Raw genomic sequence first — 27,564 nt, 5'->3', positions numbered from 1 at the left:
CAAGTAAAAGTCGGGTAATGGTTTTTATTCCTGTTTTTTTTGATAGTATAGCGAGAGTTCCTTCGGTGGCAAAATAAAGAGAACTTTTCAGAAATATCTTAATATGTACAGAAAGTATATATAGGGTGGTTTGGTAGATTAAATTACTCAATTTATTGAACCAATTTTAGCGCCTAAATTACAAAATTCCTCCAGAATTATAATGTCATTAACATCTGCAACTCCATTATTGGCATTACTCAAGGAAAATGATGATTCCGTAAAATCATACGCTTTACAATCAATCAACGGAATCGTAGACCAAGAATGGCCCGAAGTTTCGAACGACTTGCCCGACATTGAAGCCTTATATGATGACAGCTCATTTTCAAATCGTAAGATGGCTGCTCTCGTTGCATCCAAAGTTTATTACAACTTGGGTGAATATGAGCCAGCAGTTAAATATGCATTAGCTGCCGAAGAATGTTTTGATATAGATGAAAAGACTCAATTTGTCGAAACCATTGTTTCAAAGAGCATTGAATTATACATTGAACTCTCTGGTAAGAAATTTGAGGATGAGCAGAATAAAAGTGAAATCGACCCAAAATTGACATCAATTTTTGAAAGAATGTTGGATAAATGTATAAAGGCAACCGAGTTCAAATTAGCTGTCGGTATCGCAATGGAAGGTCTTAGATTAGATATTGTAGAGGCCATTTTAAGTTCTAGATTGAAAGAAGACACCGAATCAAACACTTTAAAATTGATAAATTATGTCTTAACTGCCGCAACCACAACTGTTTCAAACACTGCCTTCAAAACCAAAATATTAGATCTATTATTCAAAATTTCAATGGCAATGGAGTCTATCGATTACTATACTGTCTGTAAATTAATTGTTAATTTAAATGACTCTAATTCTGCCGTTGAACTTTTTGAAAAACTAAGAATAGACGGCAACCAAGAAGTTTCATACCAAATCGCATTTGATTTAGTCTCTTCAGCAACCCAAGGTCTATTGACTGCATTGGCTGCTGAGTTACGTCAAAGAAAATATGATCAGAAATTAGTACATATATTATCAGGTGTACCGACCTGTGATTTCCGCAACACTTTCTTGCTTAAGAAAAGCAACATTGACGTAGGCCTTTTGAACAAAGCTAAATCTTCCTTGGATGGTAAATATTCATTATTCCACACAGCTGTTAGTGTAGCCAACGGTTTCATGCATGCTGGCACAACCGACAACTCATTCATTAAAGCTAACCTATCCTGGCTAGGCAAAGCTCAAAACTGGGCCAAATTTACTGCTACTGCATCTTTAGGTGTAATTCATAAGGGTAATTTAGTTGATGGTAAGAAAGTCATGGCGCCATACTTACCTGGTAGTCGCGCAACTTCTCGTTATATCAAAGGTGGTTCCTTATATGCATTGGGTTTAATATACGCTGGGTTTGGTACAGATATTCTTGATTTCCTAATTGAAAATATTGATGAAAATATGAACTATATTGGCGATGAGGATATCGATATTCTAATGCATGGTGCCTCCCTGGGATTGGGTTTAGCTGCGATGGGTGTCGATGAAATGGGTGTCAATGAATCCCTCAAAGCAGTTCTTTATAGTGATCTAGCCAATTCCGGTGAGGCTGCTGCTTTAGGTTTTGGGTTGAGTAAGCTAGGTACTGGTGATGATGAAGATATTTTTGCTTTTGCCCAAGAGACTAAGCATGGTAATATCAAGCGTGGTATTGCTATGGCAATGTCACTAATCAACTATGGCCGTCAAGAACAAGCAGATGAAATCATTGACAGCATGTTGAATAATGAGGATCCTCTAATACGTTACGGTGGTGCTTATACTGTTGGGTTAGCTTATGTTGGTACAGGTAATAACAAAGCTGTCAAGAAATTATTACATTTTGCTGTTTCTGATTCAAATGATGATGTTAGAAGAGCGGCTGTTACATCCTTAGGTTTTCTTCTTTTACGTGATTACACGACCGTTCCAAAAATTGTCGAATTATTAGCAAATTCACATAATCCCCATGTTCGTTGCGGTACTGCATTTGCATTAGGTATTTCATGTGCTGGTAAAGCACTTGATTCTGCATTAGATGTTTTGGAACCTTTAATGAAGGATCCAGTTGATTTCGTTCGTCAAGCAGCTATGATCGCTTCATCTATGATCATGATTCAACAAACCGAAAAATTGAATCCAAGAGTAGCTGAGATTAACAAGACTTTCTTGAATGTCATGACTAACAAGCATCAAGAAGGTTTGGCTAAATTCGGTGCATGTGTGGCACAAGGTATCATGAATGCAGGTGGACGTAATGTTACTATTCAACTCGAAAATCCAGAAACTGGTACATTGGATGCTAAATCCATTGTTGGGTTAGCTATGTTCTCTCAGTTTTGGTATTGGTTCCCATTATCCCACTTTTTATCTTTAGCATTCACACCAACAGTCGCCATTGCTGTTCGTGGTAGCGATTTAGCCATTCCTGATTTTGAATTAAATTGCTACGCCAAGGAGGGCGTTTTCGATTACAGAAAGATGTACGAAGAAGAAGCTGACAAAGAAGTTGAAAAGGTCGCTACTGCTGTTTTATCGACGACAGCAAGAGCTAAAGCTAGAGCAAAGAAGACTAAAAAGGATACGAAGGCGGAAGAAACGAAAAAGTTAGAGGAAAAAGAGCTAAGTGCAAAGGCAGAAGAACAAAAGCCAACTGAAAATGACGAATACTATAAGAATAAATACTCTTCAACACCATTTAAGCTCGCGAACATGAGTCGTGTGCTGCCACAGCAAGCCAGATATGTTTCGTTTATCAAGGATGGCCGTTTTGTTCCAATTCGTAAATCGAAGAACACAAGTGGTATAATTATTGTTCATGACACTAAACCAGAAGAACCTATTGAAACCATTGAGACAGTTAGATCTAGTAAAGATATTGATGCACCACTACCATCAGAGTTCATTGTAAAGGATGAATTAGATTTTGACAAAATAATAGATGCCTAAAGTAAATACCATTGTAATAAATAAACGAAAATACTGATTCCCTTAAACATATATAAAAGAATAATCTTCATTCATTTAATGTATACTAAATAAAGTGTAGTACACTATTGAGACGATGTGAAGTTTTGATGCTGCGATTTTGTAGAGAAAGAAAATTAGCTCAAAAGCACAAAACTCTTCTAAAAGTGGCCTTCTAATAATTCTTAAAATATATCTGTATATATGTTATTTGAGAAGCTGCATCGTAATTATGAGCTATATCTGGCGACTATTTCATCGAATTTAGCGTTTACTTGTTTATCACTTTTGATTAACGAATGTTCTGGATCTAAATCAGCCAGCTGGTTCTTCAAATCCTCAGTATTGGATGCGCCTTGCATGATTGATAAAGTAATTTTATTTGCCAAAAAATGCGGTTTATACAAATCAGCTGCCTCCTTTTGATTGACACTATAATAGTCTGATTCTAATAAGTCAACAATTCCTTGAGCCTCAACGATATTGCCTTGCTGTAAATGTAAATTCATCAGTCCGAGTTGAGTTTTCCACGTTGGGAAAGTTTGAGCTAATTCCTCATAATAGTAGAAATTCGAACCCGTAGTATCTTTGTTGGTGGCAAACTTTATGTAAGATTCAGCCAAATTAATTATTAGTTCATTTTCGCTAGAAACTGCAAAATCGTCCAGGGAAGTATAATTTTCAAAGATGGTGCTAGCAATCGAAAATTTACCATTCAATAAGGCCACTTCAACGGCACATAATAGTAATTCTGTCTTTCCTAATTGTTCTTCGCTGTCAATACCCTTAACACAGTACTTCAAAGCATCATCGAGCTTGCCTAAGATGGCTAATGCAGTAGCAAGGATATTCAATTCATAAGGTTTCGTGCTTTCTTCGTTTACTTCAGCCTTCAATTCACTGATATCCTTCGACTGTAGGAAAGAGTAATATAAATCGAATAATTTCGCTAATCTAGTAGAATTGGTTCCAGGTGTATATTTTTGTAGGGCTAATTGAACTTTGGATCTGTAAAAAATTAGTGTTTCATCGCTATCTGAGCCGTGAGAACTCTCGATCTCCTTCAAGGCATCAACATAGTTCCCAGAGTAATAGTTTTGTTTTATAGCAAAGTAATCCATTGGCATGATTTTCCCAGTTCGTGGCAATGAAAAGATTGGCCTTTTGATCATAAATCACTCTTTCGTATTATCTGTTTGTTTTTTCTTGATATTCTCAGTATTTCCGGGTAACATTAAGGTATATATATATTCAAAATTAACCAAACTCATCGAACGTTTAGACCTATTGCAATCTAGTAATTTAATCAAGATAAGACAGCTGGGTTCTATACACGTATTTGGTTATGGTAGTGGATACAAGTGATGCAAAGGAAGTGGAGTTACCAGAACCATTTAATAAGCCGTGGTTTCGAAAGGCTTACCGGGCAGCAGTTGAGTTTCACGAAAAGGATGAAGTATTGAATAAGGAAGACAGATTGGTTCTGTCAAACGCATACCGAAATATTGCACGATCGCAGGCGTATGGTGGATGGTTAGGGTTTTCTGCAGTGTTTTGTAGCCCATTTGCATGGCAGTTCTATAAGACTAAATCAATCAAGGGTGTCAATGTTGGAAGAAGCTTTTTACTGGGAATGTTTGCTCTCTTTGGAGCTACCCATCTTTCTGGCATGCGGGCCTATAAAAATCAATTGAAGAAACTGGACCCCAATGGATCTTTAAGTCATAAGAACACATACGGGGATGATGACTTTTTTACTGATCAGGCTAAGCCGCGTGCACAGAGACAGTATGAAATGATGGCTCTACTGAAAAATGGAGCTAGTACAAAATGGGCATCGTATTTTTATTTGACTTCCGAGCATCCTGAAAGAAAATTTCCAGATCCTAGACTGAAAATTCAGCAATTAAAAGAATTAAGAGGTGACAATTTCCAAGTGTCCCCATTTATGCATCAAAGAGATCCATTGGGTCTCTATAAAGACCGTGTTTCAGGAAAAGGAAAGGAAGAGGATAAGGATCAAGTGCAAAACTATTCAGGCAGCAATCCTGGACCTTCGGATTCTTGGAACAAAGTTAGACAAGATAATGGGACTGAATCATCGTGGGATAAAGTTAGAAACCCTCCTGCTTGGTCTGGGGAACAACAATCAGGAAATGAGGGAATTGAAGGCTTCGGTGATTTGCCCACCCTTGCTGGTGACGATCACGATGGACTTCCCATTGAAAGGCCAACACAATCTGAATTTGAGGAACTTCTTGGAAATGAAAGAAGATCTTAACTGAACATGTCTTACCTTTCTATTAAATATATATTCTTAAAACAGAAAATAGCACTTATTTAATTTTAAAAACCACAATAAACTGTTTTCAACTTTTTACGTATGTGACATTTTACATAAACATTATTTTTCACATATAAAAATGTATAATCATTATAAAAGACCTATACATATACTATGAGCATTTTTGTAGGTAAAGATGGACTCAGTTTAACATGTTGTCATTTCTCTTTTCTTCCTTTAAATTGTTTAATTGTTCAATAACGGTGGCAAGAGAAATGGTAGCATTTTTACCTTGTTGTTCCATAACATCTCTATTTCTGATATTAACAGATTTTTCGGTCATTTCTTGTTCACCGACAATGAAAATGAAGTTATATTTCAGTAGTTGACCGTTTCTAACCTTCTTTTGTAGGGTGTTACCACTTAAATCGACGTCAGCGTAGAAGCCAGCGTCGTGAAGTTGATCACGAACTTCCTGTGCGTAATCTTGATATTTGACACCAACCGGAACAACTAAGACTTGACGTGGGGATAACCAGAATGGCCATTTACCAGCAAAATGTTCAGTTAAGATAGCGGTCATTCTTTCAACGGAACCTAAGATAGCACGATGGATCATGACTGGTCTTTCATAATTTTCATTGGCTTCCTCCTTGTTGTCCTTTGCTTTAAATTCTAACTCGAATCTATTTGGCAATTGGAAATCTAATTGGATGGTAGCACATTGATGCCATCTTCTTAAAGCGTCAGAAATCATGATATCAATCTTTGGACCATAGAAAGCACCATCACCTGGATTCAATTCCCAGTTACCACCCCATTTGTTCAAAGCGGATTCTAATTTCTTTTCGGCAGCATTCCAAGTTTCTAATTCACCGACATATTTTTCTGGTCTAGTTGATAATTCCATCTTGAATTCGAAACCAAATACACCGTAAACGAATTTCAAGAAATCGAAAATATTTTCAATTTCAGATTCAATTTGATCTTGGGTACAGAAGATGTGTGCATCATCTTGTTGAAATCTTCTAACACGAGTTAAACCAGATAAAGCACCAGAGAATTCGTTTCTGTGAATGACACCGAAATCCGCGACTCTCCATGGTAATTCTCTGTAAGAGCGTTCTCTAGACTTGAACATTAAACAATGACCTGGACAGTTCATTGGTTTTAAACCATAAGTTTCCTTTTCAACTTCAAAGGAGAACATATTTTCCTTGTAGTTTGCCCAGTGACCGGAAGTTTCCCATAATTTAGAGTTGTACATGTTTGGAGTAATGACTTCTTCGTAACCTCTCTTACGGTATTCACCTCTTAATAAGTCTACTAAAGTGTTGTAAATTCTAGTACCGTGAGGTAACCAGAAAGCAGAACCTGGAGACATTTCATTAAACATGAATAGTTCTTGTTCTCTTCCTAATTTTCTATGGTCTCTCTTTTGAGCTTCTTCAAGGAATTTCAAATGAGCATCCATTAATTTTTTATCTGGGAAAGAGACACCGTAGACTCTTTGTAAAGAATCGTTTTCAGCATCACCTAGGAAGTAACAAGAAGAGTTCTTTAATAGTTTGAAAGCCTTGATACGACCAGTATGTGGAATATGTGGACCAACACATAAATCAATTAATTTACCACAACGGTAAACGGTGGTGGCACCGCCATCTGGGATTTTAGTTTGAACCAAATAGGTCTTATACTTGGAGTAATGGAACATTTTCAATAAATCTTCTTTAGACATGACTAATCTTTCGAATTTTTGCTTTTGTTTAATGACATCCTTGGCAACACCTTCCAAATTTGGGAAATCAGCTTGAGAGACGGTTCTTTCTTCACATTCAGAGGGATCTCTCAAACTGTCTCTGGTGGCGAATTCATAGAAGAAACCGTCATCAGTTGGTGGACCTAAACAGATGTGAGCACCTAAGTTACATTCACAAGCTTCACCTAAGACGTGAGCAGAAGAATGCCAGAAGACCCTCTTACCTTCATCCGATTCGAAGTCTAATAATTCCAATTTGAGTTCTTCATTTGATTCGCCTTCAAAAGGTCTTTCTAAATCCCACAATTGACCATTGACCTTGGCGATACATAATCTATCAGCTAAAGATTTAGAGATTTCTCTAGCGATATCCAATGGAGTAGTTTCCCATGAAGTACCTACTTTGATGGAACCATCTTTTAAGACAATCTTGATAGGGTTACGTCCCAAAGAAGAGATCTTTTCATGGTATTCCCTTTGTAGTTTTTCGAAAAATTCGATTCTTTCTTGAATAAATTGTGGTTCTGGATCCATATAAAGCATTTGTTGCTTGGATTTCTTCTGAACCTTTGGTTTCTTGTCGTCAACAGACATTTTCTTCACCTGCTCAGTAACTTCAGCAGCAGCACTCATCTTCAATCGACACTCTAGGGCCTCTTAATAAACCGTGTACCTCGTATCAACTGTCATATTAATCCATATTATAAACTGTCTTGCTGTTCTCGAAGTGAAATTTGCGATGGCAAAACGAAAAAAGAAACAACAAAATTTTTCTTTGCACCTCGTTCTTCGTGATGATTATTCTGCATACTAAACTGAATTTTCTGTCACGTGCTAGTTGGAATATAATGCTCAAATCTGGCATAAAGTTGAGCATTCAATGCTAACTTTGGGGCCCGTAAGCTAGACTTCCAGAGTATGTATTAGCTCAATATTGTTAGTGAAACAGCACTCCTATTGGTGGTTATCGTGAAGGATTCTTCGTTTTATCACTTTTCAGCATTTCAAGCAGAGAAAACGACAAAGAAAAAAAATATCGTGAAGGCTTGAAATTTTGCACTCTTTCTAAGCTCATCGCAAGAGATTATAGCGAATAGAAGACTGTTTCAGGAGCGGTTGAGTCGGTATATCGGTTCTGTGGACTATTATTGTGTTGTTTATACCTGTTTCCCCCGATCTTTTTGCGTTAGTTAGTTATAAAATATGTCGTCTTCTCTATCTGAAGTTGAAGCCATGGATACGTTACCGTTTGTTACAGATGTGTCACTTGAGAAACCCAAGATTGTGGCACCTTCTATTGAAGAGGTGGATGAAGACCCAGATACGCTGCGGTCTCTGAGGGGCCAAGGTCGTTACTTTGGTGCCGATGGCGATGATAATGATAACGTTATAAAAGAAGCATTACCCAAGTGTAATAACTGTTCACAGAGAGGTCATTTGAAGAAAAATTGTCCTCATGTCATTTGTACTTATTGTGGGTTGATGGATGACCATTACTCGCAACATTGTCCCAAAGCCATTAAATGTGCAAATTGCAACGAAAATGGTCATTACAGATCTCAATGTCCACATAAATGGAAGAGAACGTATTGTGCCCTCTGTAATAGTAAGAAACATTCTAGAGAAAGATGTCCTAGTATATGGAGGGTTTATCTTTTGAAAGATGATGCTAATGAGAAGATATCGCTACCATTGGAGTCCGTATTTTGCTATAATTGTGGTTCAAAAGGTCATTTTGGTGACGATTGTGATTTAAGAAGATCTTCAAGAGTGCCAAATGAAGATGGAAGTGCATTCTCAGGTGATAATTTGGCATCTTCATTGAAAAGTCAATATTTTGAAAATTTGGATAGATTGTCACATAAAAGAAATCATGAATCATCGATTTATGATAGTTATAATAATAATGACAATGGATTCTTCAGTTACGACGATTACGAATACGATGAATCACTTTATGATGATATAAATAGAAACAATAATAATACGACGTCGAAAAAGCGTAGAAGACATGATAATAATAATAATAATAATAATAATAATAATAATAATAATAATAATAATAATAATAATAATAATAGTAATAATAATAATAGTAGTAGGAAAAAGAAGACTGTGCAACCACATCAGAGGGGAAAGACATTAAAACCCTCAAGAGATAAACATCCTTTAGATTTCCCAAGAAATCCACAAGCTATATCTCAAAGTATGAATGGCTCAAGATACGGCTCCGCTTATAATAATAGAAATAATGGACAGTATCAACAACAACCATCTAACTACGAAAATTACAATTCTTTCAAGCCATTCAGAAGTGGCGTATTGAGAAGATAATGAGGTTCTATATACAGATATGTACGGAAATTTCCTCAAGTGAGCATCATTTTTAACACATTAAACAAAATGAAAATTGATCATAATATAGTACTTGTGCAGTAGCAACGGATTTAGAGAGCCACGGAATCAAGTAGTGTTTCAAAGGAAAAAAAAATAAGATGGTCTCTAGCGGGATCGAACCGCTGATCCCCGCGTTATTAGCACGGTGCCTTAACCAACTGGGCCAAGAGACCAATGATTTGTATTTTTTTGAAAAATAATGCGACATTGGAATGTAACAAAATATTTTCTTTTCTTCACCCTACAAATTCCATTTGTCAGTATATACAATAATTTTCTATATTTGAGCCGTTTTACGAGATTTCCAGTCAATTAAGGTGAAAATGGCTTTGGGAAAATACATTGGGATATGTCAAAACCTCCATTCAAGCCGGAGCAAAACGTGAAGGTCTTGATGCTTTCTGAAATTCTTGTCCAATGCTCATCTTTATTGCAGCATTTTCCTCTACTTCACAAATATATCGAATCCAAGTGGTCAATATTCTGGAGAAGACCCGAGAGACCCTCTATGCTCATTATAACCTAGAGAATATCCGTTGGAAGTTCGAAAGTTACCTTCACATCCCCCTTTTCCCTGGCAAGAGAGATTTTCGACAGTGACTTATATCAAATTAACTCGATGAACGCATTCCTTTTTCATATAAACAGCGTTCGTTCAGTAAACAGTTCTTTGTTTGGGTCCCGAGTCTTTCTAGATACCTCTTTCAATAATGAAGTATCTAGATTTATAATAATTGCGAATCATAAGCGAGAGATGACCGAAATTTATTGAAAGAAGTAGACCTTCTAAGGTAGAGATAAGAACATAACTACCTCGCCAAACCTCTATACTTTACTAATATCATGTGCATCTGTTGTCTTTGTTCCATATCAGATTTCTGCCTTTATATGCTCTCGATTGTCTTCCCCCCGCTAGGGGTTATATTTAGATCAGGCTTCTGTTCCTCCGACTTACTATTGAACTGTTTACTGACATTGATGGGCTACCTACCTGGGTTAATACATGCATGGTACTTTATTACAGTTACATCTCCAATAAGACAAGGTACAGAGTACATATACGTGTTTCAAAGGGGAGTGGAAGATGGAAATAGAGATTTAGAGAATTCTCCTCTCATTGATGGCAGTACCGATGAGCAAAGACTACAGAATTTTCAACGGAGGGACAGTAAAATAATACATAGTGTTCCTCCTCCTCCATATAGTGAATTGCCAATGTGAATTGTGGTCTTAAAAATGGTCTAGTAGTCAAAAAAAATTTTATTCTTAATTATGTTACTCATGAAAGAAAAAGCTATATTGTCATTTAAATAAGTGTATATTAATTAAATTTTTTGTGATTGTGAATTAAACTTATCATATTGATCATTCCAGTACATTCTTTGTGGTTCATGCTTTAAACCTAATTGAGTGATTTTCTCAACCTCACTGTCAGTTAGATCGAAAGTGAAAAGATATTGTGCATCTTTAATTCTTTTCTCTTTTGAAGAAGTGGTGACTGGGATAATTCCGCGTTTGCTTACCCAACGAAGTAATATTTGTGCTTCACTCTTATCATATTTTTCAGCCAATTGTTTAACAAACTTATGGAAATTCTCTTGTTCGAAATTCTTTGATTTTCTTTGTAATGGACCTAATGGTGTATAAGCCACCACTTGAATATCATTTTCCCTACAAAAGTTCACAATGCCTGGAGTTTGGTTTTGTAAGAAGGCATTAAATTCAATTTGATTAACTTGAGGTTTAACTTCACAACTCTTTAAAATTCTTTGTAAATCAGCCATAGAAAAATTAGAAACACCAATATTTTTCACCTTACCAGCTTTGTATAAATCTTCCATGTATTTCCATGCTTCTTCCATTGTGAATCCATTTTTCTCCTTTGAGATAAAAGGACTATGTAATAAGTATAGATCTACGTAATCCAAACCCAATTTCTTCAACCCATTGGTTAAACCAACCATTGGATTCTCAGAAATCTTCAATTGGGTCGAATACTTATCAGTAATGAAGATTTCATCCCTTGGTTTCACATTGTGGGACTCTCTAAGGGCCTTACCCACTTCAGGATATGTTCTGTAAACTTCGGCTGCATCAATATGTACGATGCCAGGCAAAGTGAGTGCATATTTAATCTGATCGACAAGTTCCTGAGAGAAAGTTTCAGGGGTCTCTTCTGTCTTGTACCATGCTGTACCAGTGCCGATGATGGCAATTGACGGCATTTTATTCCCATTATTCAAAGTGGTGAATTCTTGTTTGAACCCTAACATGACCTGCTGCTATTGTATCTCGAGTATCTCAAAGACAAATTCTTCCAGAGAAACTAAAATATATAAGGTATTTTGCCAAGATTTTTTTTTTCTCATTCAAATCTCTCCTTATTATATATGGCTAATTATTATATAAGCATATTACGTAACGAAACGCGGTCACGTGAAAGTGTTTGATAGGATAAGGTGCTAACACTCAGTAACTAATCATCCACGTATATTTGGGCTCAGTGCTATGGTAGTCATGTAGCTGCCTGTGATGGGATGTTTTGGACGGGAAGTCCTTGAACCGTATCCGTGGATTGTGATGGCCTGAGAATTGCCAGTCAAATTGCAGCCATTTTCGATAGGAGAAAAGAAGTTGTCACTCTTCATATACTCTTGATACATTGGAAGACGCTTCAATTGAGATTATATAGTATGTCCTCTGCCGCCCCAGTTGCCCACGATGCAGCATGCATCTTTTGTAAGATCATTAAAGGTATGTGAGTGCTCTAATCTTATTGGTTTGTCTTCAAATTGCTGCATGTGATACTAACTTTGTGCTAGGTGAGATTCCTTCATTCAAATTGATTGAAACCAAGTACACTTTCGCATTCTTGGACATTCAACCTACTTCTAGAGGTCATACTCTGGTTATTCCAAAGTACCATGGTGCCAAACTACATGATATTCCCGATGAATATTTGATGGATATCTTACCAGTTACCAAGAAATTAACTAAGGCCCTTGGTTTAGATCAATTAGACAGTTCCAAGGGGTACAATGTCTTACAGAACAATGGTAAGCTGGCTCATCAGGAAGTCGACCATGTTCATTTCCATTTGATTCCAAAGACCAGCAAGGACGATGGTTTGATTGTTGGATGGCCTGCTCAAGAGACTGATTTTGCTAAGCTAGGTGAATACCATAAGGAACTAATGGCCAAATTAGAAAATTAGGTCTCAACGAAATTCTCCACTCAATAGATCACAGTGTGAAATTCAAGAAAAAAAAATATTAGGAAAACGAGAATATATAATATTACAAATTGAGCTTATTTTAACAATTTTTTTTGCTTCTTTCTTTCAACATTCATTTGTTATCTTTTTGCAGTTGAAAGACCCTAACGTATTCATTTGTCAGCGGATTATCACTTCTTCTTCTCATCCTTGGATGAGGTTTGTTATTTTCTACTAGTTTGAAAGAATTACTGGTCCCATGTCCGCCGTGATAATCTTCTGTCCCATGTTTTGCCATAAATGATGATATATTCGGTTTCACTATCTTGCCGCTGGCCTTCGGTATAGTACGATTAAGATTGGAATTAGAATGTACCAATTTATGTTTTAAAAACTCTATTTCCTTCTTCGCCAAATTCGTTTCGATTAGATTTCGATCAGTGGAAAGTTTGTTTAATTGCCATAGTTGTGCTTGAAGGATCCAGTGGGATAGTGATACTAAAGTCTTGTTTAAAATCTTTATTATTTCGTCTTTTGAATAATCCGTTGGCTCTGTGGAAGTCTTCAACTTGGTAATCAACCGTGTTATCTCCACCTCCAAGTTCTTTGTCGTCTTCACAGATGGTGTTAGAAACTGATGTATTTCGTTTTCTCTTTCGTTACTACCACCCATTGGTGAACTTGATAGTAGCAACCTTTCTCCGTCCTCATCGCTCCTTCGTTTTGGCTCTTCCGGCGTTATTAAATGTAGTTTCTTCGTGTCATTTTTGTCTCTGCTCCCAAGAGACCTAGTTCGCATCTCTGACTCCCTGTAAATGGCCCCTGTTCTATGTTTATCCTGCTAGTAAACACTTGACTTACCTTCTCCGTGTTAATCCATTTTTGTTGTTTTTTTTTTGTCATCTGCTTGAAAAAATTACTTTAATTGTAAGCATCGCTAGAGATATATAAAGTCATATACTGGAATATATATGGTTATATGAAGAGTGTCTTGGTATATTACGGTCTGATTAAATGAGTTCACTTTTATTTTGCTTCAGGACCATTTTGCATCAATTTGTCGATTTTCTTCTCGAGCTTTTCTAATTGTTCGTGATGCAATTTTAATTGTTCTTTAAATTTCAATAGCTGTTCTCTTTCATGTCGTCTGATGAAATAGTCTTCACGAGCAATTTCTCTGTCTCTAAGAAGGTTCAATCCGGAGTCTGGCGGTGGAGGTGGCAATACATCACCGTTTCCGTTCCTATTATTATTGTTGTAGTTTCTAATTGAAATTGTAACTAATCTTGGTGTCACAGCTCTGGCACCACGTAATGGAGCCAAAGAACATATTATTGACATGATTAAGATGGTAAGAGATGCTCTGAACGTCCTTTTTAATAGTGTTTTCAGTGCAGGAAAGATTTTCTTTCTTCACCCCCGTTTACTAAGTTTTCCAAATCTGAATATCTCGGAGTTTCTTGCAGATAACTTTAGTTCATATAAAGACTTGGCTAATGGAACAAAGGTGATATTTGGGCTGTAACGGATGTTACAATGCTTTGAGTTCGATGTAAATATCTTGGTTGCTGTTAGTGTTGGTTCTTTTTTGAAATTTTATAGTACACCTACATTTTATGTTTAGTTGGAAGAGCGAGCAATCGCTGAATGCATATAATTAGCATCGAGATAAACATAAAAAGGTTGTTTCATATTAACATGTTTTGCATCGTATAAAATGGGATAGAAATTATATACTGTATAAATCCACTATCTAGTGGTTTGAAATCTTTGCCTTCTTAGAGGCTGGTTCACTGGAAATGTCTAATGGTTCGTTAATAGTATCATTTTTAGCTGGTGCGAGACTTGGCGTCGTCAATTCTGTATGGAAGTCCTTAATGATAGAATCAACATCATCAATGTTCAATGGTCTAATATCACCAAGCTTCTTGATCTTTGCTGTAACTTCTTTAACTTGATCATCAGTCAAATTCAAATTCAATTGATCAACTCTCGACTTAATTGCATTCCAACCAGTCAACCTGTTAGCGAAATGAATATATCTCTTCAAACCAAAATCGTGTGGGTCAAGAATTTCATAAGTAGATGGATTGGCTAAGATAGCCTTTGCATGTATACCTGCTTTATGGGTAAAGGCACAGAAACCCGTAATTGGATTGTTAAATGGAATATTAACTTCGACTGCATCAGCAACAAGATTTTCAATGTCTCTTATCTTGTGTAACTTATATTTGGATTTGACATATTCTGGGGCGGCAACAATCATTCTTGCCATTAAACCACCTAATGGTGTTATACCATTTCTTTCACCAATACCCAATACTGAGACATCGATCAATTTAGCACCACCTTCCAATGCAGTGTAAGCATTAGCAATTGCACAACCCGTATCGTTGTGGAAATGGCATTCTATATCACAGGAAACAACACTCTTTAATGTTCTAACTAGTTCATAAACTTGTCTTGGGTTCGCACAACCAACAGTGTCAGCAATACCAACTCTGTTGACACCAATTTGAGAAACTGTCTTATAAATGTTCAATAAATCGACTAAGTCACTTCTAAAAGAATCTTCTGATGAAAATCTGATTTCAATACCCTTAGATTTAACGAATTCAATAACTTCAACGGCACTCTTAGCAATGTAATTCATATCTTTACCGTGAGAGTATTGTCTAAGGAACTTTGAAGTACCGATAACAACATCGACACCATCGACACCGGTTTCAACAGCAACACGAGCGTCATCCATGTGACAACGAATATGTGTCAAGATCTTTGCCTTTAAACCTAATTTGCAAATGGCTTCACAATCTTTACGAGATTGTTCAGAAGCGACTGGAGATGTCAATTCTATGTAATCGACACCAAAATCGTCCAATGCCTTGGCAATTTCGATCTTCTTCTCAGTGTCAAAGAAGGCATTAGCGAATTGTTCACCTTCTCTCAAAGTCGAGTCAATCAATTGGAAACTGTTGACGTTAGATAAAAAATCGGAAGGGTTAGGCCCATACGGATTAACTTGATGAGGATCTGGTGCTGATGTGGTTTCTGTAACTTTTTGGAAAGTGTCACTTTTGTTTTCAGTCATATTGATATGGGAGACTTATAGAACTATTGTATATCAGTTATTTACTGTTATACTAGAAAGAAGGAATCTGAACCTCAAAGCATTTGGGCTCTCGACTCTTATATATCTTTCTAAAACGTATGAATTAGTCACTGCTACAAAAATTGATGACCACTGAACCAGACTTACCTTGCTTTTTCGTTGCAGTTATATTCCCACAGTAAAAATGCAATGAAACGGGCAAAAAGCTACCACAGTCCAAAACAAGATATTACCTAGTTCTCGAGGCAACCAACCTTCAAGAAAGCCAAGAAGAATACAGCGTTGCAGCTCTCATCACTACTGTCTCTTCACGTGAAATTCCGCTGCAAAAATTGCAACGACACCTCTCTTTGAGTCATAGCATACCGTGGGTTTTCCTTGCGAATTTTTTTACCAACGGAATTTTTAGCCTGTCGCCAAGTTTGGGCTGGAATAAAGAATGCCCGGAATCTTGCTACGCCAAGATGGCCGGTGGTGGGTGAGTCGAAATGAGCCGTCCTTCTTCTGGTTTCATTCTGTTTGGCCCGAACCTGTTGGTCTACCGACTGAGTTTGATTTTTCATTCATCCATATTTATACATATATTGTTTGATATATAGTTATGCTAAATATTCGTAGGATTCACCATCGTCGCACCGTTGTAGATAGTTCTTTTGGATAACATTATCAATGGCTCTCTTGATCATTGAAATCTTTGCGTGGAATCTTTTGTGAGACTGTGAAATACATTCGTTTACTAACATCGTATGTGGTAGCTTTCTCTTGGATTTCATTATTCTAACTATACAAGCTTCCAAGAAAATTTGTCTTTCTGTGTTTAATTCTTTCTCTAATTTCTCAGCCTCAATATCATTTGGTGCGTTGTAATTTGTATCTTGTATCTTTGCGTTTAATGAACTCAAAATGTCGTTTTTTACACCACTTGCAAAATTTATATTTGTTTTTAATGCTTTATAAGGATTTGCAATTGTGAATTTGGTATCTTGTTTGACTAATGCCTCTAAACCTGGTGGTGTTTGCTGAACCAATTTGAATTTTATGAAAGGGACCATTGCTGCTGCAATATTCTGTATCGACAGATTGGTGGATTCTTGAATTTCCTCTAAAGTAAGAACATCTTTATTATTGAACTGTAATAAAATGGATAATTGAAATAGTGTTACCGTGAAATTGAATGGTGCTTTACCAGGCTTACCTATGTTTGCTCTCAATTCGGCACGACATAGTGGCCATAACCATTTCAATATCCTACCGTTATGCTTATTTGTGTACACTGTTTCCAACTTTTCATGTGATAATCTCAATTCTTCTGGTAAATTATATTCAACTGCTTGATATGAAAATGGCCACATATTTTCAGCTAGGATAAATGGTTGCAACTCAGGGAATTTTTCTCTTCGTAAACCAATATTTTTTTTAATCATTTGATCATATTCTGTTTCTAATACTTTTGATAGTCTAACATCTTGGAACATTTTTGTTATCTTACCGGTATATTCCATACTGTTTTCACTTTGTAATCTTTGAATAACAGCTTCTTCATCTTCGTCACTTGTTGATGTACCATGTATCAATCTTTTTGCAAATAGTCTACGATAATGTGATTCAAAAACGTCCTTGTCAGTTAAAAATTTAAAAATCATCATAATATCATCAATTGACATATTATTGGAAATTTCCTGTTTTGTTAATCTCTTTAACAACTGATCACTATATTTGGCTAACATTTCAGAAGTTTTTGAGGTTGCTGATTTTGGTGAACCAGCAGGTAATGCTAATTCATTGTTATTGATGTAGGATCTACATGCGTTATCAAGTGCCTTTGTGAAAAGTGGATCATTGATAAAACACTCGTTTGTAATTAGACGGAATATTTCATAGACTTCCAACAACTTTTTAATATAATCCTTTGGAGACACATGAGATGAAATATTTAAATGTAATTTATTATTACTGCCATTAGTCGACTCTTTCATCAATAATTCCTTTTGTGTAGCAAGTAATTTAGAGACTTCATTTTCACCAGTGATCTTAACGTATTCTTCAAATGCCTTAGCCAATTTTGGTAATAAAGTAAAATCTCTTTGGATTAAATTGTACAATGCTGATATTTTAACGTTAGTTCTTGAATCTAATAGAGTCACAAAATCTTGTTCTAATTTATCAATATGATTTCTGATTAATACTGCATTTAAAGCTTCTGATAAAGGTTTTCTAGTATGATCATCCCAATACAGAGACATACTCTTTTCTTCACGTGAAATGATTCTATGAGCTTCAAAGATGTAATCAGTGACAGAATGCGTTACTAAATAATTTTGAGAATATTCAACGTAATATTCTTCAGTTCTTTTCAAAAATGGTTTTTCAAATACTTGAATGTAAACGTTCAAATTCAGTTTTTTCAAATCTTGTGGATCAATACCTAGTGCAACAAATGATTTTATAGCGGTAATAATATCACTTTTATTGATGATATTACCATCTCTCTCTAGAGTAATTTGTTCTAAGATTTCGTTTATTAGAATATCGCTATTTGGATCGAACATAACCTCTTTCCACGTCATCAAACATAGGGTGTAAACGTCGAAGATATGCCTCTTACCATCACTTCTCTCCTTTTGAACCCAATACCTATTCATATAGTCGAATGTATGGTTCAAAAAGACAGCTCCTACAGTGAATCGTCTCCAATGCCTTACGTGAAATTGAAGAAAACTTTCATTATCAAATCTTTTAAAATTTGAAATATAATTCTTCAGGTATCTTTTCAATCTCTCGTAAATTTCACTTCCAACCAAGATTGAATTTTGTTCATTGGAACTGTCAGAATTAAATTGACCGGATGAGCGTGACTTATTAACACAGTAATTGTAAATCGCAGTATAAATTTCCATATACATAGTAGGAGACAAAATCTTATTCACCCTCTTATTATTTAGCTTAGTTTCACTACCTAGGATCTGGTTAATCCCAGGTTCGATGAAATTCCAAGTAGCATCTAGATCATGGGATCTAGGTAACATCTCAGTCATTTATAATGGATTAAAAACTTATTGAGAAGAGAGGTGTAAGTAATGAAAAAGTTCACACGGATCAAAAAAAAAAATGCAAGTATAGTAGTAAAATTGATTTTAGTCCTACAGTGCCAATCTTAGTCTTTCTCAACAGTAATTGAAGTGGATTTCTTCTGTCGATAAACAATTAAACTCTGATCAACTTCCTAAAATTTATATTTTCTGTCTTTACAAAACGTGAAGGAGAGACGAACAAGAAAAAAAAATTGGTGGTTATATGAGTATGCGGGTAACAGCGCATACGATGAGATGAATATAAATATATATATATTGGCTGGCAAATGAGTGGAATGGTACCCTGTAGAGATGTTATCTAGTCTCTTTCGTTGCGGGTGTTTGCGGAGGAGACTTTCTCTACGACTCTTATTATGCTGACAGTGAATATTAGAATCCACATGAAGAGTAATACAAAGAGAAATGCAGATAGAGCTTTCTGTTTGCGGCAAATGTAGGAGATTCTTGGATATTTCGAGTCGCTGGTTGGACTTGCACATACCCATTGCTTATCATACCTAGTATTAAAGGCCAAAGCCAGATTTGCACTGGCAAAAATGATAAACAATAAATCTAACATAATTAATTTCAACTTCTTGACAGGGTTTCTAAGGCCGATGGGTTTACCTGAAAATTCATCATGTGCAATGTAGATTGTATAGAAAACAGCTACTGAATTGACACATATGGCCATAATGGTACTTGGTTGTTGTGCTATGCTACTTTCAATCTCGGTGATTTGCGAATCGGAATTCTGAAAGATTCTTACTGCCAATGCTAATGAAACAACACAAAGAATGATGATCATACATCTTAAGAATAGAGGTAAATAATGGTTATCCAGAAGTAAGTGTTCAATTTTGGTCTCCATTTCCTCATTTTTTTTTCTTGATCTTACGCCATTTTTCCTTTCGGAGTTCAAATCAACAATCCAATCAGGTTGATTGCTGTTGTGACCATTATTTCTTACACGACGTTCAGTACTCGTGCTAGTAGTACTTGTAACAGCTTCCAAATTTTCTTCCAAATCTGAACGTTGTCGTATATTACCATAATAATATTTTTTGATTTTATTGATGAATCTTGAATATTCATTACGTTCATTTTCGTCGTTCATCTTATAGTCTCCCTTAATGTAAGAATCAAAAACACCATCCAACCTATCTTGTCCACCCCATTCACTGTTTAGATCATTCAATATTTCTTTCTTAATTTTCGTTTTTTCCAATGTATTATATGTACTTATGCTAGTATTAGTAGTGATTCTGGAGAGATACGGATCTCTACTTGTATCTAACCGTTGACTATTCGTATATGCAACGTTGGATCCGACATTATGTGCAAATTCACTCCAAGTATGATCTTTATTAAACATACTGGCATGTTCATCATTGACATTCATCTTAGTCTTTACAAAATTGGATTCCAATACAAATGGGGGAACCGTTGTTGGAAAAAAAGAATATGCGTTCAAATCTGTTTCAACGTGGCCATCTGAGTCGTTATCATTCGATTGATTGTCCCTGTTTTGAGCCGTATTAGATAAAGGTCCATTGTTATCGACCTCATTACTAGGTGAACCATCGTGGGTCATGTCCATATTATGATAGTATATTTATAGGAAGAAGAGAGGAGTACCACTGAACCTATAGATACAGAGCAATGAGTATCTGTTTACTCTCTGTCTCTTCAACCCTGTTGCTATGTCCTTTAAACGACGTTTTTAGCTTTAATAGTAAATCAAGACGTGCGAAATCAAGTAAACGAAGAAATCTCTGAGAGTAACAAGACATAAGTATATTATCTCTGGACGACTGTCACAAAATAAAGTACAGTAAATGACAACTTATCCATACAACCTTGACTAGTTATCAACGTTAAAGACACATGGTAAACCATGGTTAAAAAACTGACAACACCCACACACTCTGACATTTCTACGAGCTCCAACTGTCTGAATATACACCAAAGAAACTCGTCCAATACACTCCAACAAAGAGAAATATGCAAGTATCACCAGGCACTTTTCACATCATCCGGCATCACCAATTCTTCTCTCACTCTTCCCAAACCTAATCAAAATTTAACGCTTGGCCTTCAGATCTACTTTTTTCTACTACCCGGATCCTTCACTTTTTTTTTTTGGTAAAGTAGAAAAAGAGGAATTGCATCGATCTCTTTACTTTAACTTGCCACTTCACTGTTAAAGAACCAATCCATTTAATTTTTGCAATGAGAGCTAAGTGGAGAAAGAAGAGGGTTAGAAGACTAAAGAGAAAGAGACGGAAGGTTAGAGCTAGATCCAAATAATCTCCTTTTCTCGCTGTATAACTAAATATTTTTTTTATATAACTTTTAAGGTTATTTTTCGATCTACTTTTTTTTAGTATCTTATTTATTTATGTAATAGAACTAATTATAATATATACATAGGTATATTTGGACCAGATTTCGTTTTAGCTAAATCATCACTGCTTTTATATTTCTCAATCTGTTGATTCGGCAAACCTTTCTTGCAGGTTACTTAATAGTTTTTCAAATTCATTATGAACTTCTGTTTCACCTCTACTTGGTTCCAAAAATTTGGATGATGAAACTGCATGCTTAACATCATTGGTAGCTTCGGATAATTTCGACCAATTAGCACCATTCGATACGGCTTTTTGTGCTTCATCGTAATAAGAAGTAAACAATTTCATCATATCAAATGTCTTCCAAATTGGACAGAACGCATCGTATGTAGAATAACCATTTTGTTGCAAGAAATCTTCTTTAATTAATGTAGCAACGTCTAAAGTAATCTTATCACTATCTGATAGAGCAGATTTACCAACTAACTGAACAACTTGTTCCAGTTCTTCTGCATTAGATATTATCTCTTTCATACGGTCTCTTAAAGTTGGGAATTCAGGATATTGAGAATCATAAAATCTATTCAAGACATTTGTATATTTAGAATATGATACCGACGTGTTAATAGATGGGAAATGCTTTCTCTGAGCCAATTTTTTATCTAGACCCCAAAATACTTGAGTAATCCCCAGAGTTGCAGTAGTAACTGGATCTGAAAAATCACCACCGGCTGGTGAAACAGCTGCAACAATAGAGACGGAACCTGTACGATCTGGCGAACCAAGTGCAACCGCTTTACCGGCTCTTTCATAAAATGACGCTAATTTTGCACCTAAATAAGCTGGGAAACCTTGATCAGCAGGCATTTCACCAAGACGACCAGAAATTTCTCTCAAAGCTTCAGCCCATCTTGAAGATGAATCAGCGATCATAGAAACATTCTTACCTTGATCTCTGAAATATTCTGCCAATGTAATACCAGTATAAATGGATGCTTCTCTTGCTGCCACCGGCATATTCGATGTGTTAGCCACTAAAGTAGTACGTTTCATAATAGGTTCTTTTCTACCATTAACTTCCGTGTACAATTCTGGGAATTCCATTAAGACTTCTGCCATTTCGTTACCACGTTCACCACAGTTATGCACCAAAGCTAATGACGAAAGTAAATATTGTTTATCAGTTGCATCTGGGAGAGTTATACCATAATAATCATCCTCGGGTTTTTCCTGCAATGTGAAAAAAAATGGAATACCCTTCCTTTCAAATGGCTCCACGCTAGGGAAACCTTTGTAGAAACTGTATTGGTATACACCATGGATGGCAGTACCGCCTAATTGGATCTTATATTTAGGAGGAAGAGAATCTCCTCTAACGCTTCCGTAATCACTATTCCCATCATTAACAGCAGCCTTTATCCCCAAGGAACGAGCTAATCTTATAACGCCCATTGAAATCTTAGGAGAGTAGGTGATGAAATCTGTTGAACATTTTCTGGAGTCAAGTAAACCTGCTAAGAATTGTTCACGGATAACAATATCATCAGAAGATAAGTCTAATGGGACATTTTTTACGTAAGAAGAACCGTTGGCGTTACTGCTCTTTACTCTGAGATGCAAAGTGTCAACAAGTTTATTGAAGAAAGCACCTTTATCCTCACTTTCTAAAGAAAGAAGCAAATTATTTTTGGATTCGGAAGGTGTGCTGTGAATGTCAAAAGGTTGAACCGAAGACTTATCCAGTGCCACCAATACGTTCTCGGCAGGTTGACCATCTTTATCATCTTCAAAGACAACAACACCTGCTTCCTCAGGTATACCTTTGGCCATTCCAGCTAATTTAGCTTCCTCATATCCTTGATCGCGCTTGAAGCTATTACAGATTTCAGTGGAAGTAATGGTTAAACCAACTAAATTAGCACACTTGACAATGTGGCTGATAAGTTCTGTTTCTGTCCCTGCAATGGAAAATGAAAATTGCTCCATATCACCAGCTCCAACCCAGAAACCAAGTAACCATGCCATTTCTGGGGCAATTTTTTTGGCAAAACCGAAATTATTGAGTTTGGCTGCAAAAATTCCGGATTCTTGGAAGACTGGGTTAATTAATTGATATGAAGCTTCTTTAACGTGATAACCAAGTTTTTCGTAATCTCTAGCTTCAATATCCCAATCGATTGGTGCTCTATCAATTGTAGCAGCGAAAGTGCGTGCATTTCTTGTGCTCTGTCCATCAATTTCAGAAGCTGGATGTTGGAAACTTTTAGTCATTCTTTTAACAATTTGGCCGTATCTTGTGTTTTCAAGAGTGAAATAAGTAACAGTCGTGTACTTTTGATTGTTTAATTCGTAAGAATCTAGAATGACACGCTGTGGGGTTCGAAGAACCAATTTATGGTTAGCCGAGCAAACATAATCCATGGAACCAAAAGCTTCATCAGAACTTCTTTTTGACGTCATGTGACGAACCTGATACATAGTTTCTCTTCCGCGTGGTAAACCGATGACAGTTCTTGGAGTACCGTCTTTACCCATGACTTTTTCATTAATGCTAATATCTTCAATCGCCCTATCTGAACCATCTGCCATTAAGACTTTAGTACCCTTAGCGAAACAACCGACGTAGATAATGGCATCAGAATTTGAATATTTAGATAAAGACTGTGAAATGACTGTTTTACCACAACCAAAAGCACCTGGAATACAAGTGGTACCACCTTGAACACAAGGAAACAAAGCGTCCAGGACTCTTTGACCGGTTAACAGTGGGTGGTCAGCGGATAATTTTTCAGCAACAGGTCTTGGAACACGAACGGGCCATGTGTGGTACATTGTATATTCGTAAGTTTCATCGTTAAATTCTACTTCTAAAACTTTTTCGTCCACTGTGTATTCACCTTCAGAAGCAATCCATGTGACTGTACCTCTTGCTCTTGGTGGTAATAGGATACTATGGTTCTCTAGAAGGGAGTTTTCGAATATGGAACCGAAAATGTCACCACCTGAGATATGATCACCTACTTTCAATTTACCAGGAACGAAATGCCATTTAATTTCTCTACTCAGAGAAGGAACATCGATACCTCTTGGGATGTAGATTGATTCAGAGACGTCCTTGATAGCTTTCAAAGGTCTTTGGATACCATCGTAGATGGTTTCCATTAGACCTGGACCTAATTCCACAGAGAGCGGTTTACCAGTTCTAAGAACAGGGTCACCGACAGTGACACCTGCAGTTTCTTCATAAACTTGAATGGTGGCCTTGTCACCATCAATTCTAATGACTTCACCTACTAGGTTATCGTGACCGACTTTGACCAGTTCATACATCGCACAACCGATCATATTTTCCGCAATGATAACTGGACCAGAAACGGAATAAATTTGACCATATTCTGATTCTTCATGGTCTTCTAGCGAGATTCTTTTTATTTCCTTGCGTGCATTCTCAATTGCACCAGCCATAATGTCTCAACAATTGATTTAAATCTAGCTGAGTCCTGTATAGCAGTTATATAACTCTGTATACAGCTTATCCAATTTGCAGGATATATATAATAAGCATTTTCCTCTCACTAAACTCTCGGGTGAGAAAAATGGCACGCGGCATTACCCGGAGGGCCATTACTGATGACTGGCTTAATATCACACGGATTGAGAAAAAGAACGATGGCCACGATTGCTACGACTGTCAATGGGGGGGGGGGGCGGTGATGGGTAGTCCAAGTATACATTGCCCAACGTGTGATAAAGCAGCGTATAAAAAATCCTGTGATTGCCAGTTTAAGAGTGGCAGACGGCGTCGTGCCGCACGACAAACAAAGGATAGTTGAAGTCGGGTAACAGAAATATTCATTTTCCCACACAGAAAATTCCAAAAATAAACGTCTAAGCAGGGAAAGGGAAAAAAATGGCGATAAAAGAAAATTGTAATAGAGGAAAAAGAGGTTGTTAACTTTTAATGGACTTTTAATTATTACTCAATCGATTGTGGTAGTAGTAAGTTCGGTAAATTCATAACAGAATTGTTTTTGAAAAAGCACATTGAATAGGAATTTGTTGTGTGTGGTCAATGAGTAGTACTACAATGGATATCGATATGGATGATGTACCCATGCAAGATGCAGAATTGACGCCTACTATTAATGAAGAGACTTCTATTAATGATCATGACGATTTCCAAGACATTGAATTCAAACCAGGTTCTTCAGGCATAGCGGATAATAAATCAAATAAACCGTTAGAGTTGAATTCAACAAATATAAATCAACTGGATGCATGGATCGAACATTTAGGTAAATGTGAAATCTTATCTGAAGATGATGTCGCAAGACTATGTAAAATGGCCGTCGATGTATTACAGTTCGAAGAAAATGTACAGCCTGTCAATGTTCCCGTGACCATATGTGGTGACGTTCACGGTCAGTTTCATGATTTAATCGAATTGTTCAAAATTGGTGGACCTTGTCCCGATACAAATTACCTTTTCATGGGGGATTACGTCGATAGAGGTTATTACTCCGTGGAAACAGTTTCATATCTGGTGGCAATGAAAGTCAGGTACCCAAGTAGAATCACAATACTGAGAGGTAATCATGAATCGAGACAAATTACTCAAGTTTATGGATTTTATGATGAATGTTTGAGAAAATATGGCAGTGCAAACGTTTGGAAAATGTTTACAGATTTATTCGATTATTTTCCAATCACTGCATTGGTAGATAATAAAATCTTCTGTCTGCATGGTGGGTTGTCTCCAATGATTGAAACTATCGATCAAGTTAGGGAATTAAATAGAATACAAGAGGTTCCTCATGAAGGTCCCATGTGTGACTTACTGTGGTCAGATCCAGATGATAGAGGCGGATGGGGTATAAGTCCAAGAGGTGCAGGTTTCACTTTTGGACAAGATATTAGTGAACAATTCAATCATACTAACGATCTTTCCTTAGTAGCCAGAGCTCATCAACTCGTAATGGAAGGTTACGCATGGTCTCATCAACAAAATGTAGTCACCATATTCAGTGCTCCAAATTATTGTTATAGGTGTGGTAATCAAGCTGCAATAATGGAAGTTGACGAAAATAATAATAGACAATTCTTACAATATGATCCTTCCGTTAGACCTGGCGAACCAACTGTAAGTAGAAAAACCCCTGATTACTTCTTATAATGCTATTATCAAAAAAGACCGAACATTAATGTCATCATTATTATTATATCATACTTGTTAATTATTTTTTTTGTCAAGCCCCCTTTTATTTAGAAGAAATCTTTAAACTCACCATTGGCCTTCAATCCATAACTTCTATAATGATTTATATAACAACCCACATTTTAAATACAAAAAAAAATACATACGAGATCAATCAATCAATCTTTACTATCCATGCATAGCATCTTTTTTTAGTATTAGTATCTCAGTCACACTCCCTCTCGGTTTATCCGTTGATCTTGAAACACGAGAAAATTTCAATATATAAATAAATCAACTTATAAGAAAAATAGGACAATCATAAGTGTCTTCGATAATTCAATAGTTTCAATTTGTATGTACAACTGCTCGATCGAAGTTTTATAATCTGATACAATGGCCACTGAAGAAGATTTTCAACAATTCGAAGAAGAAGAAAATAGAGACGGATATAAAGTTACTGCAAAGAAAACAGTTGATGAATATAAAAATCTAGATGCAGAGGACCAATCGTTGGCTAAATGGAAGGAGTCTCTGGGGCTAAGTTCCGATGTATTGCCATTGGAGTTTCCTGGTGATAAGAGGAAAGTCGTCATTCTACAAATTCAATTGTTGATTAATACAGAAAAGGAGCCAATTACTTTTGATTTGACTAATGAAAAGACAATCAAAGAATTGGCTTCAAAACGCTACAAGATCAAAGAAAATTCAATTTATAAATTAAAGATCAAGTTTAAAGTGCAGCATGAAATCATTACAGGTTTAAGATACGTTCAAAATATCAGAAAAGCCGCAATTAATATAGATACAATTGATGATCATTTGGGATCATACGCTCCAAACACAAAGAGTAAGCCTTTCTATGAAGTAGAATTACCAGAAAGTGAAGCTCCAAGTGGTTTCTTAGCTAGAAGCACATACAGTGCCATTTCTAGATTCATCGACGATGACAAGACTACTCATCTAACTCTTCGCTGGGGTGTCGAAATCGTTAAAAAATAATCATATCATTTATAAAAATAGTATACTTCCATATATATATTTTTTTTGAATTCTCATTTTTAGCTTATCTATTTTGAAAAGTCTATACATTTATATTACAAAAATAAAACCGAATATTACATTGAAAAGTGTTTAAATTACTTGTCCCCAGC

General features: G+C 36.2%; 16 protein-coding genes and 1 non-coding gene across 17 annotated transcripts, besides 1 other annotated feature; 7 read left to right on the top strand and 10 right to left on the bottom strand.

Moving 5' to 3' along the window:
- Window positions 1-202: 202 nt before the first annotated feature.
- RPN2 (proteasome regulatory particle base subunit RPN2) lies at window positions 203-3,010 on the top strand (the record flags this gene model as incomplete). Its single annotated transcript, XM_003955511.1, has 1 exon — window positions 203-3,010. The coding sequence occupies one exon, from the start codon at window positions 203-205 to the stop codon at window positions 3,008-3,010; it is 2,808 nt and encodes a 935-aa protein (XP_003955560.1).
- A 248-nt stretch (window positions 3,011-3,258) lies between these two features.
- SEC28 (coatomer subunit epsilon) lies at window positions 3,259-4,149 on the bottom strand (the record flags this gene model as incomplete). Its single annotated transcript, XM_003955510.1, has 1 exon — window positions 3,259-4,149. The coding sequence occupies one exon, from the start codon at window positions 4,147-4,149 to the stop codon at window positions 3,259-3,261; it is 891 nt and encodes a 296-aa protein (XP_003955559.1).
- A 224-nt stretch (window positions 4,150-4,373) lies between these two features.
- On the top strand, window positions 4,374-5,309 carry RCI37 (Rci37p; the record flags this gene model as incomplete). Its single annotated transcript, XM_003955509.1, has 1 exon — window positions 4,374-5,309. One exon carries the CDS (start codon window positions 4,374-4,376, stop codon window positions 5,307-5,309), a length of 936 nt encoding a protein of 311 aa, XP_003955558.1.
- Window positions 5,310-5,514: 205 nt separating this feature from the next.
- On the bottom strand, window positions 5,515-7,704 carry THS1 (threonine--tRNA ligase THS1; the record flags this gene model as incomplete). The annotated part of the gene is made up of 1 exon (XM_003955508.1): window positions 5,515-7,704. The coding sequence occupies one exon, from the start codon at window positions 7,702-7,704 to the stop codon at window positions 5,515-5,517; it is 2,190 nt and encodes a 729-aa protein (XP_003955557.1).
- Window positions 7,705-8,274: 570 nt separating this feature from the next.
- On the top strand, window positions 8,275-9,405 carry AIR1 (TRAMP complex RNA-binding subunit; the record flags this gene model as incomplete). The annotated part of the gene is made up of 1 exon (XM_003955507.1): window positions 8,275-9,405. One exon carries the CDS (start codon window positions 8,275-8,277, stop codon window positions 9,403-9,405), a length of 1,131 nt encoding a protein of 376 aa, XP_003955556.1.
- A 162-nt stretch (window positions 9,406-9,567) lies between these two features.
- On the bottom strand, window positions 9,568-9,641 carry KAFR0Btrna4I. Its single transcript has one exon. It is a non-coding gene; the product is annotated as a tRNA-Ile (tRNA).
- A 670-nt stretch (window positions 9,642-10,311) lies between these two features.
- Window positions 10,312-10,689, top strand: SNA4 (Sna4p; the record flags this gene model as incomplete). Its single annotated transcript, XM_003955506.1, has 1 exon — window positions 10,312-10,689. One exon carries the CDS (start codon window positions 10,312-10,314, stop codon window positions 10,687-10,689), a length of 378 nt encoding a protein of 125 aa, XP_003955555.1.
- A 104-nt stretch (window positions 10,690-10,793) lies between these two features.
- Window positions 10,794-11,741, bottom strand: KAFR0B01200 (aldo-keto reductase superfamily protein; the record flags this gene model as incomplete). The annotated part of the gene is made up of 1 exon (XM_003955505.1): window positions 10,794-11,741. One exon carries the CDS (start codon window positions 11,739-11,741, stop codon window positions 10,794-10,796), a length of 948 nt encoding a protein of 315 aa, XP_003955554.1.
- A 420-nt stretch (window positions 11,742-12,161) lies between these two features.
- KAFR0B01190 (HIT family protein) lies at window positions 12,162-12,682 on the top strand (the record flags this gene model as incomplete). The annotated part of the gene is made up of 2 exons (XM_003955504.1): window positions 12,162-12,222; window positions 12,291-12,682. 2 exons carry the CDS (start codon window positions 12,162-12,164, stop codon window positions 12,680-12,682), a joined length of 453 nt encoding a protein of 150 aa, XP_003955553.1.
- A 133-nt stretch (window positions 12,683-12,815) lies between these two features.
- On the bottom strand, window positions 12,816-13,481 carry KAFR0B01180 (uncharacterized protein; the record flags this gene model as incomplete). Its single annotated transcript, XM_003955503.1, has 1 exon — window positions 12,816-13,481. The coding sequence occupies one exon, from the start codon at window positions 13,479-13,481 to the stop codon at window positions 12,816-12,818; it is 666 nt and encodes a 221-aa protein (XP_003955552.1).
- Window positions 13,482-13,708: 227 nt separating this feature from the next.
- Window positions 13,709-14,023, bottom strand: STF1 (ATPase-binding protein; the record flags this gene model as incomplete). Its single annotated transcript, XM_003955502.1, has 1 exon — window positions 13,709-14,023. One exon carries the CDS (start codon window positions 14,021-14,023, stop codon window positions 13,709-13,711), a length of 315 nt encoding a protein of 104 aa, XP_003955551.1.
- A 412-nt stretch (window positions 14,024-14,435) lies between these two features.
- LYS21 (homocitrate synthase LYS21) lies at window positions 14,436-15,773 on the bottom strand (the record flags this gene model as incomplete). Its single annotated transcript, XM_003955501.1, has 1 exon — window positions 14,436-15,773. The coding sequence occupies one exon, from the start codon at window positions 15,771-15,773 to the stop codon at window positions 14,436-14,438; it is 1,338 nt and encodes a 445-aa protein (XP_003955550.1).
- Window positions 15,774-16,393: 620 nt separating this feature from the next.
- Window positions 16,394-18,829, bottom strand: CDC53 (cullin CDC53; the record flags this gene model as incomplete). The annotated part of the gene is made up of 1 exon (XM_003955500.1): window positions 16,394-18,829. The coding sequence occupies one exon, from the start codon at window positions 18,827-18,829 to the stop codon at window positions 16,394-16,396; it is 2,436 nt and encodes an 811-aa protein (XP_003955549.1).
- Window positions 18,830-19,184: 355 nt separating this feature from the next.
- Window positions 19,185-20,465, bottom strand: SRF1 (phospholipase D regulator; the record flags this gene model as incomplete). The annotated part of the gene is made up of 1 exon (XM_003955499.1): window positions 19,185-20,465. One exon carries the CDS (start codon window positions 20,463-20,465, stop codon window positions 19,185-19,187), a length of 1,281 nt encoding a protein of 426 aa, XP_003955548.1.
- A 632-nt stretch (window positions 20,466-21,097) lies between these two features.
- Window positions 21,098-21,175: a sequence feature (Short protein (KAFR_0B01145, CCF56412.1) was converted to a misc_feature.).
- Window positions 21,176-21,351: 176 nt separating this feature from the next.
- On the bottom strand, window positions 21,352-24,681 carry VMA1 (H(+)-transporting V1 sector ATPase subunit A; the record flags this gene model as incomplete). The annotated part of the gene is made up of 1 exon (XM_003955497.1): window positions 21,352-24,681. The coding sequence occupies one exon, from the start codon at window positions 24,679-24,681 to the stop codon at window positions 21,352-21,354; it is 3,330 nt and encodes a 1,109-aa protein (XP_003955546.1).
- A 622-nt stretch (window positions 24,682-25,303) lies between these two features.
- Window positions 25,304-26,389, top strand: PPH21 (phosphoprotein phosphatase 2A catalytic subunit PPH21; the record flags this gene model as incomplete). The annotated part of the gene is made up of 1 exon (XM_003955496.1): window positions 25,304-26,389. The coding sequence occupies one exon, from the start codon at window positions 25,304-25,306 to the stop codon at window positions 26,387-26,389; it is 1,086 nt and encodes a 361-aa protein (XP_003955545.1).
- A 417-nt stretch (window positions 26,390-26,806) lies between these two features.
- Window positions 26,807-27,412, top strand: RDI1 (Rdi1p; the record flags this gene model as incomplete). Its single annotated transcript, XM_003955495.1, has 1 exon — window positions 26,807-27,412. One exon carries the CDS (start codon window positions 26,807-26,809, stop codon window positions 27,410-27,412), a length of 606 nt encoding a protein of 201 aa, XP_003955544.1.
- Window positions 27,413-27,564: the final 152 nt, after the last annotated feature.

The sequence above is a fragment of the Kazachstania africana genome, chromosome 2 (genome assembly GCF_000304475.1).
Source record: "Kazachstania africana CBS 2517 chromosome 2, complete genome".
Classification (NCBI taxonomy): domain Eukaryota; kingdom Fungi; phylum Ascomycota; class Saccharomycetes; order Saccharomycetales; family Saccharomycetaceae; genus Kazachstania; species Kazachstania africana.
This window is presented reverse-complemented; position numbering and strand designations above follow the sequence as displayed.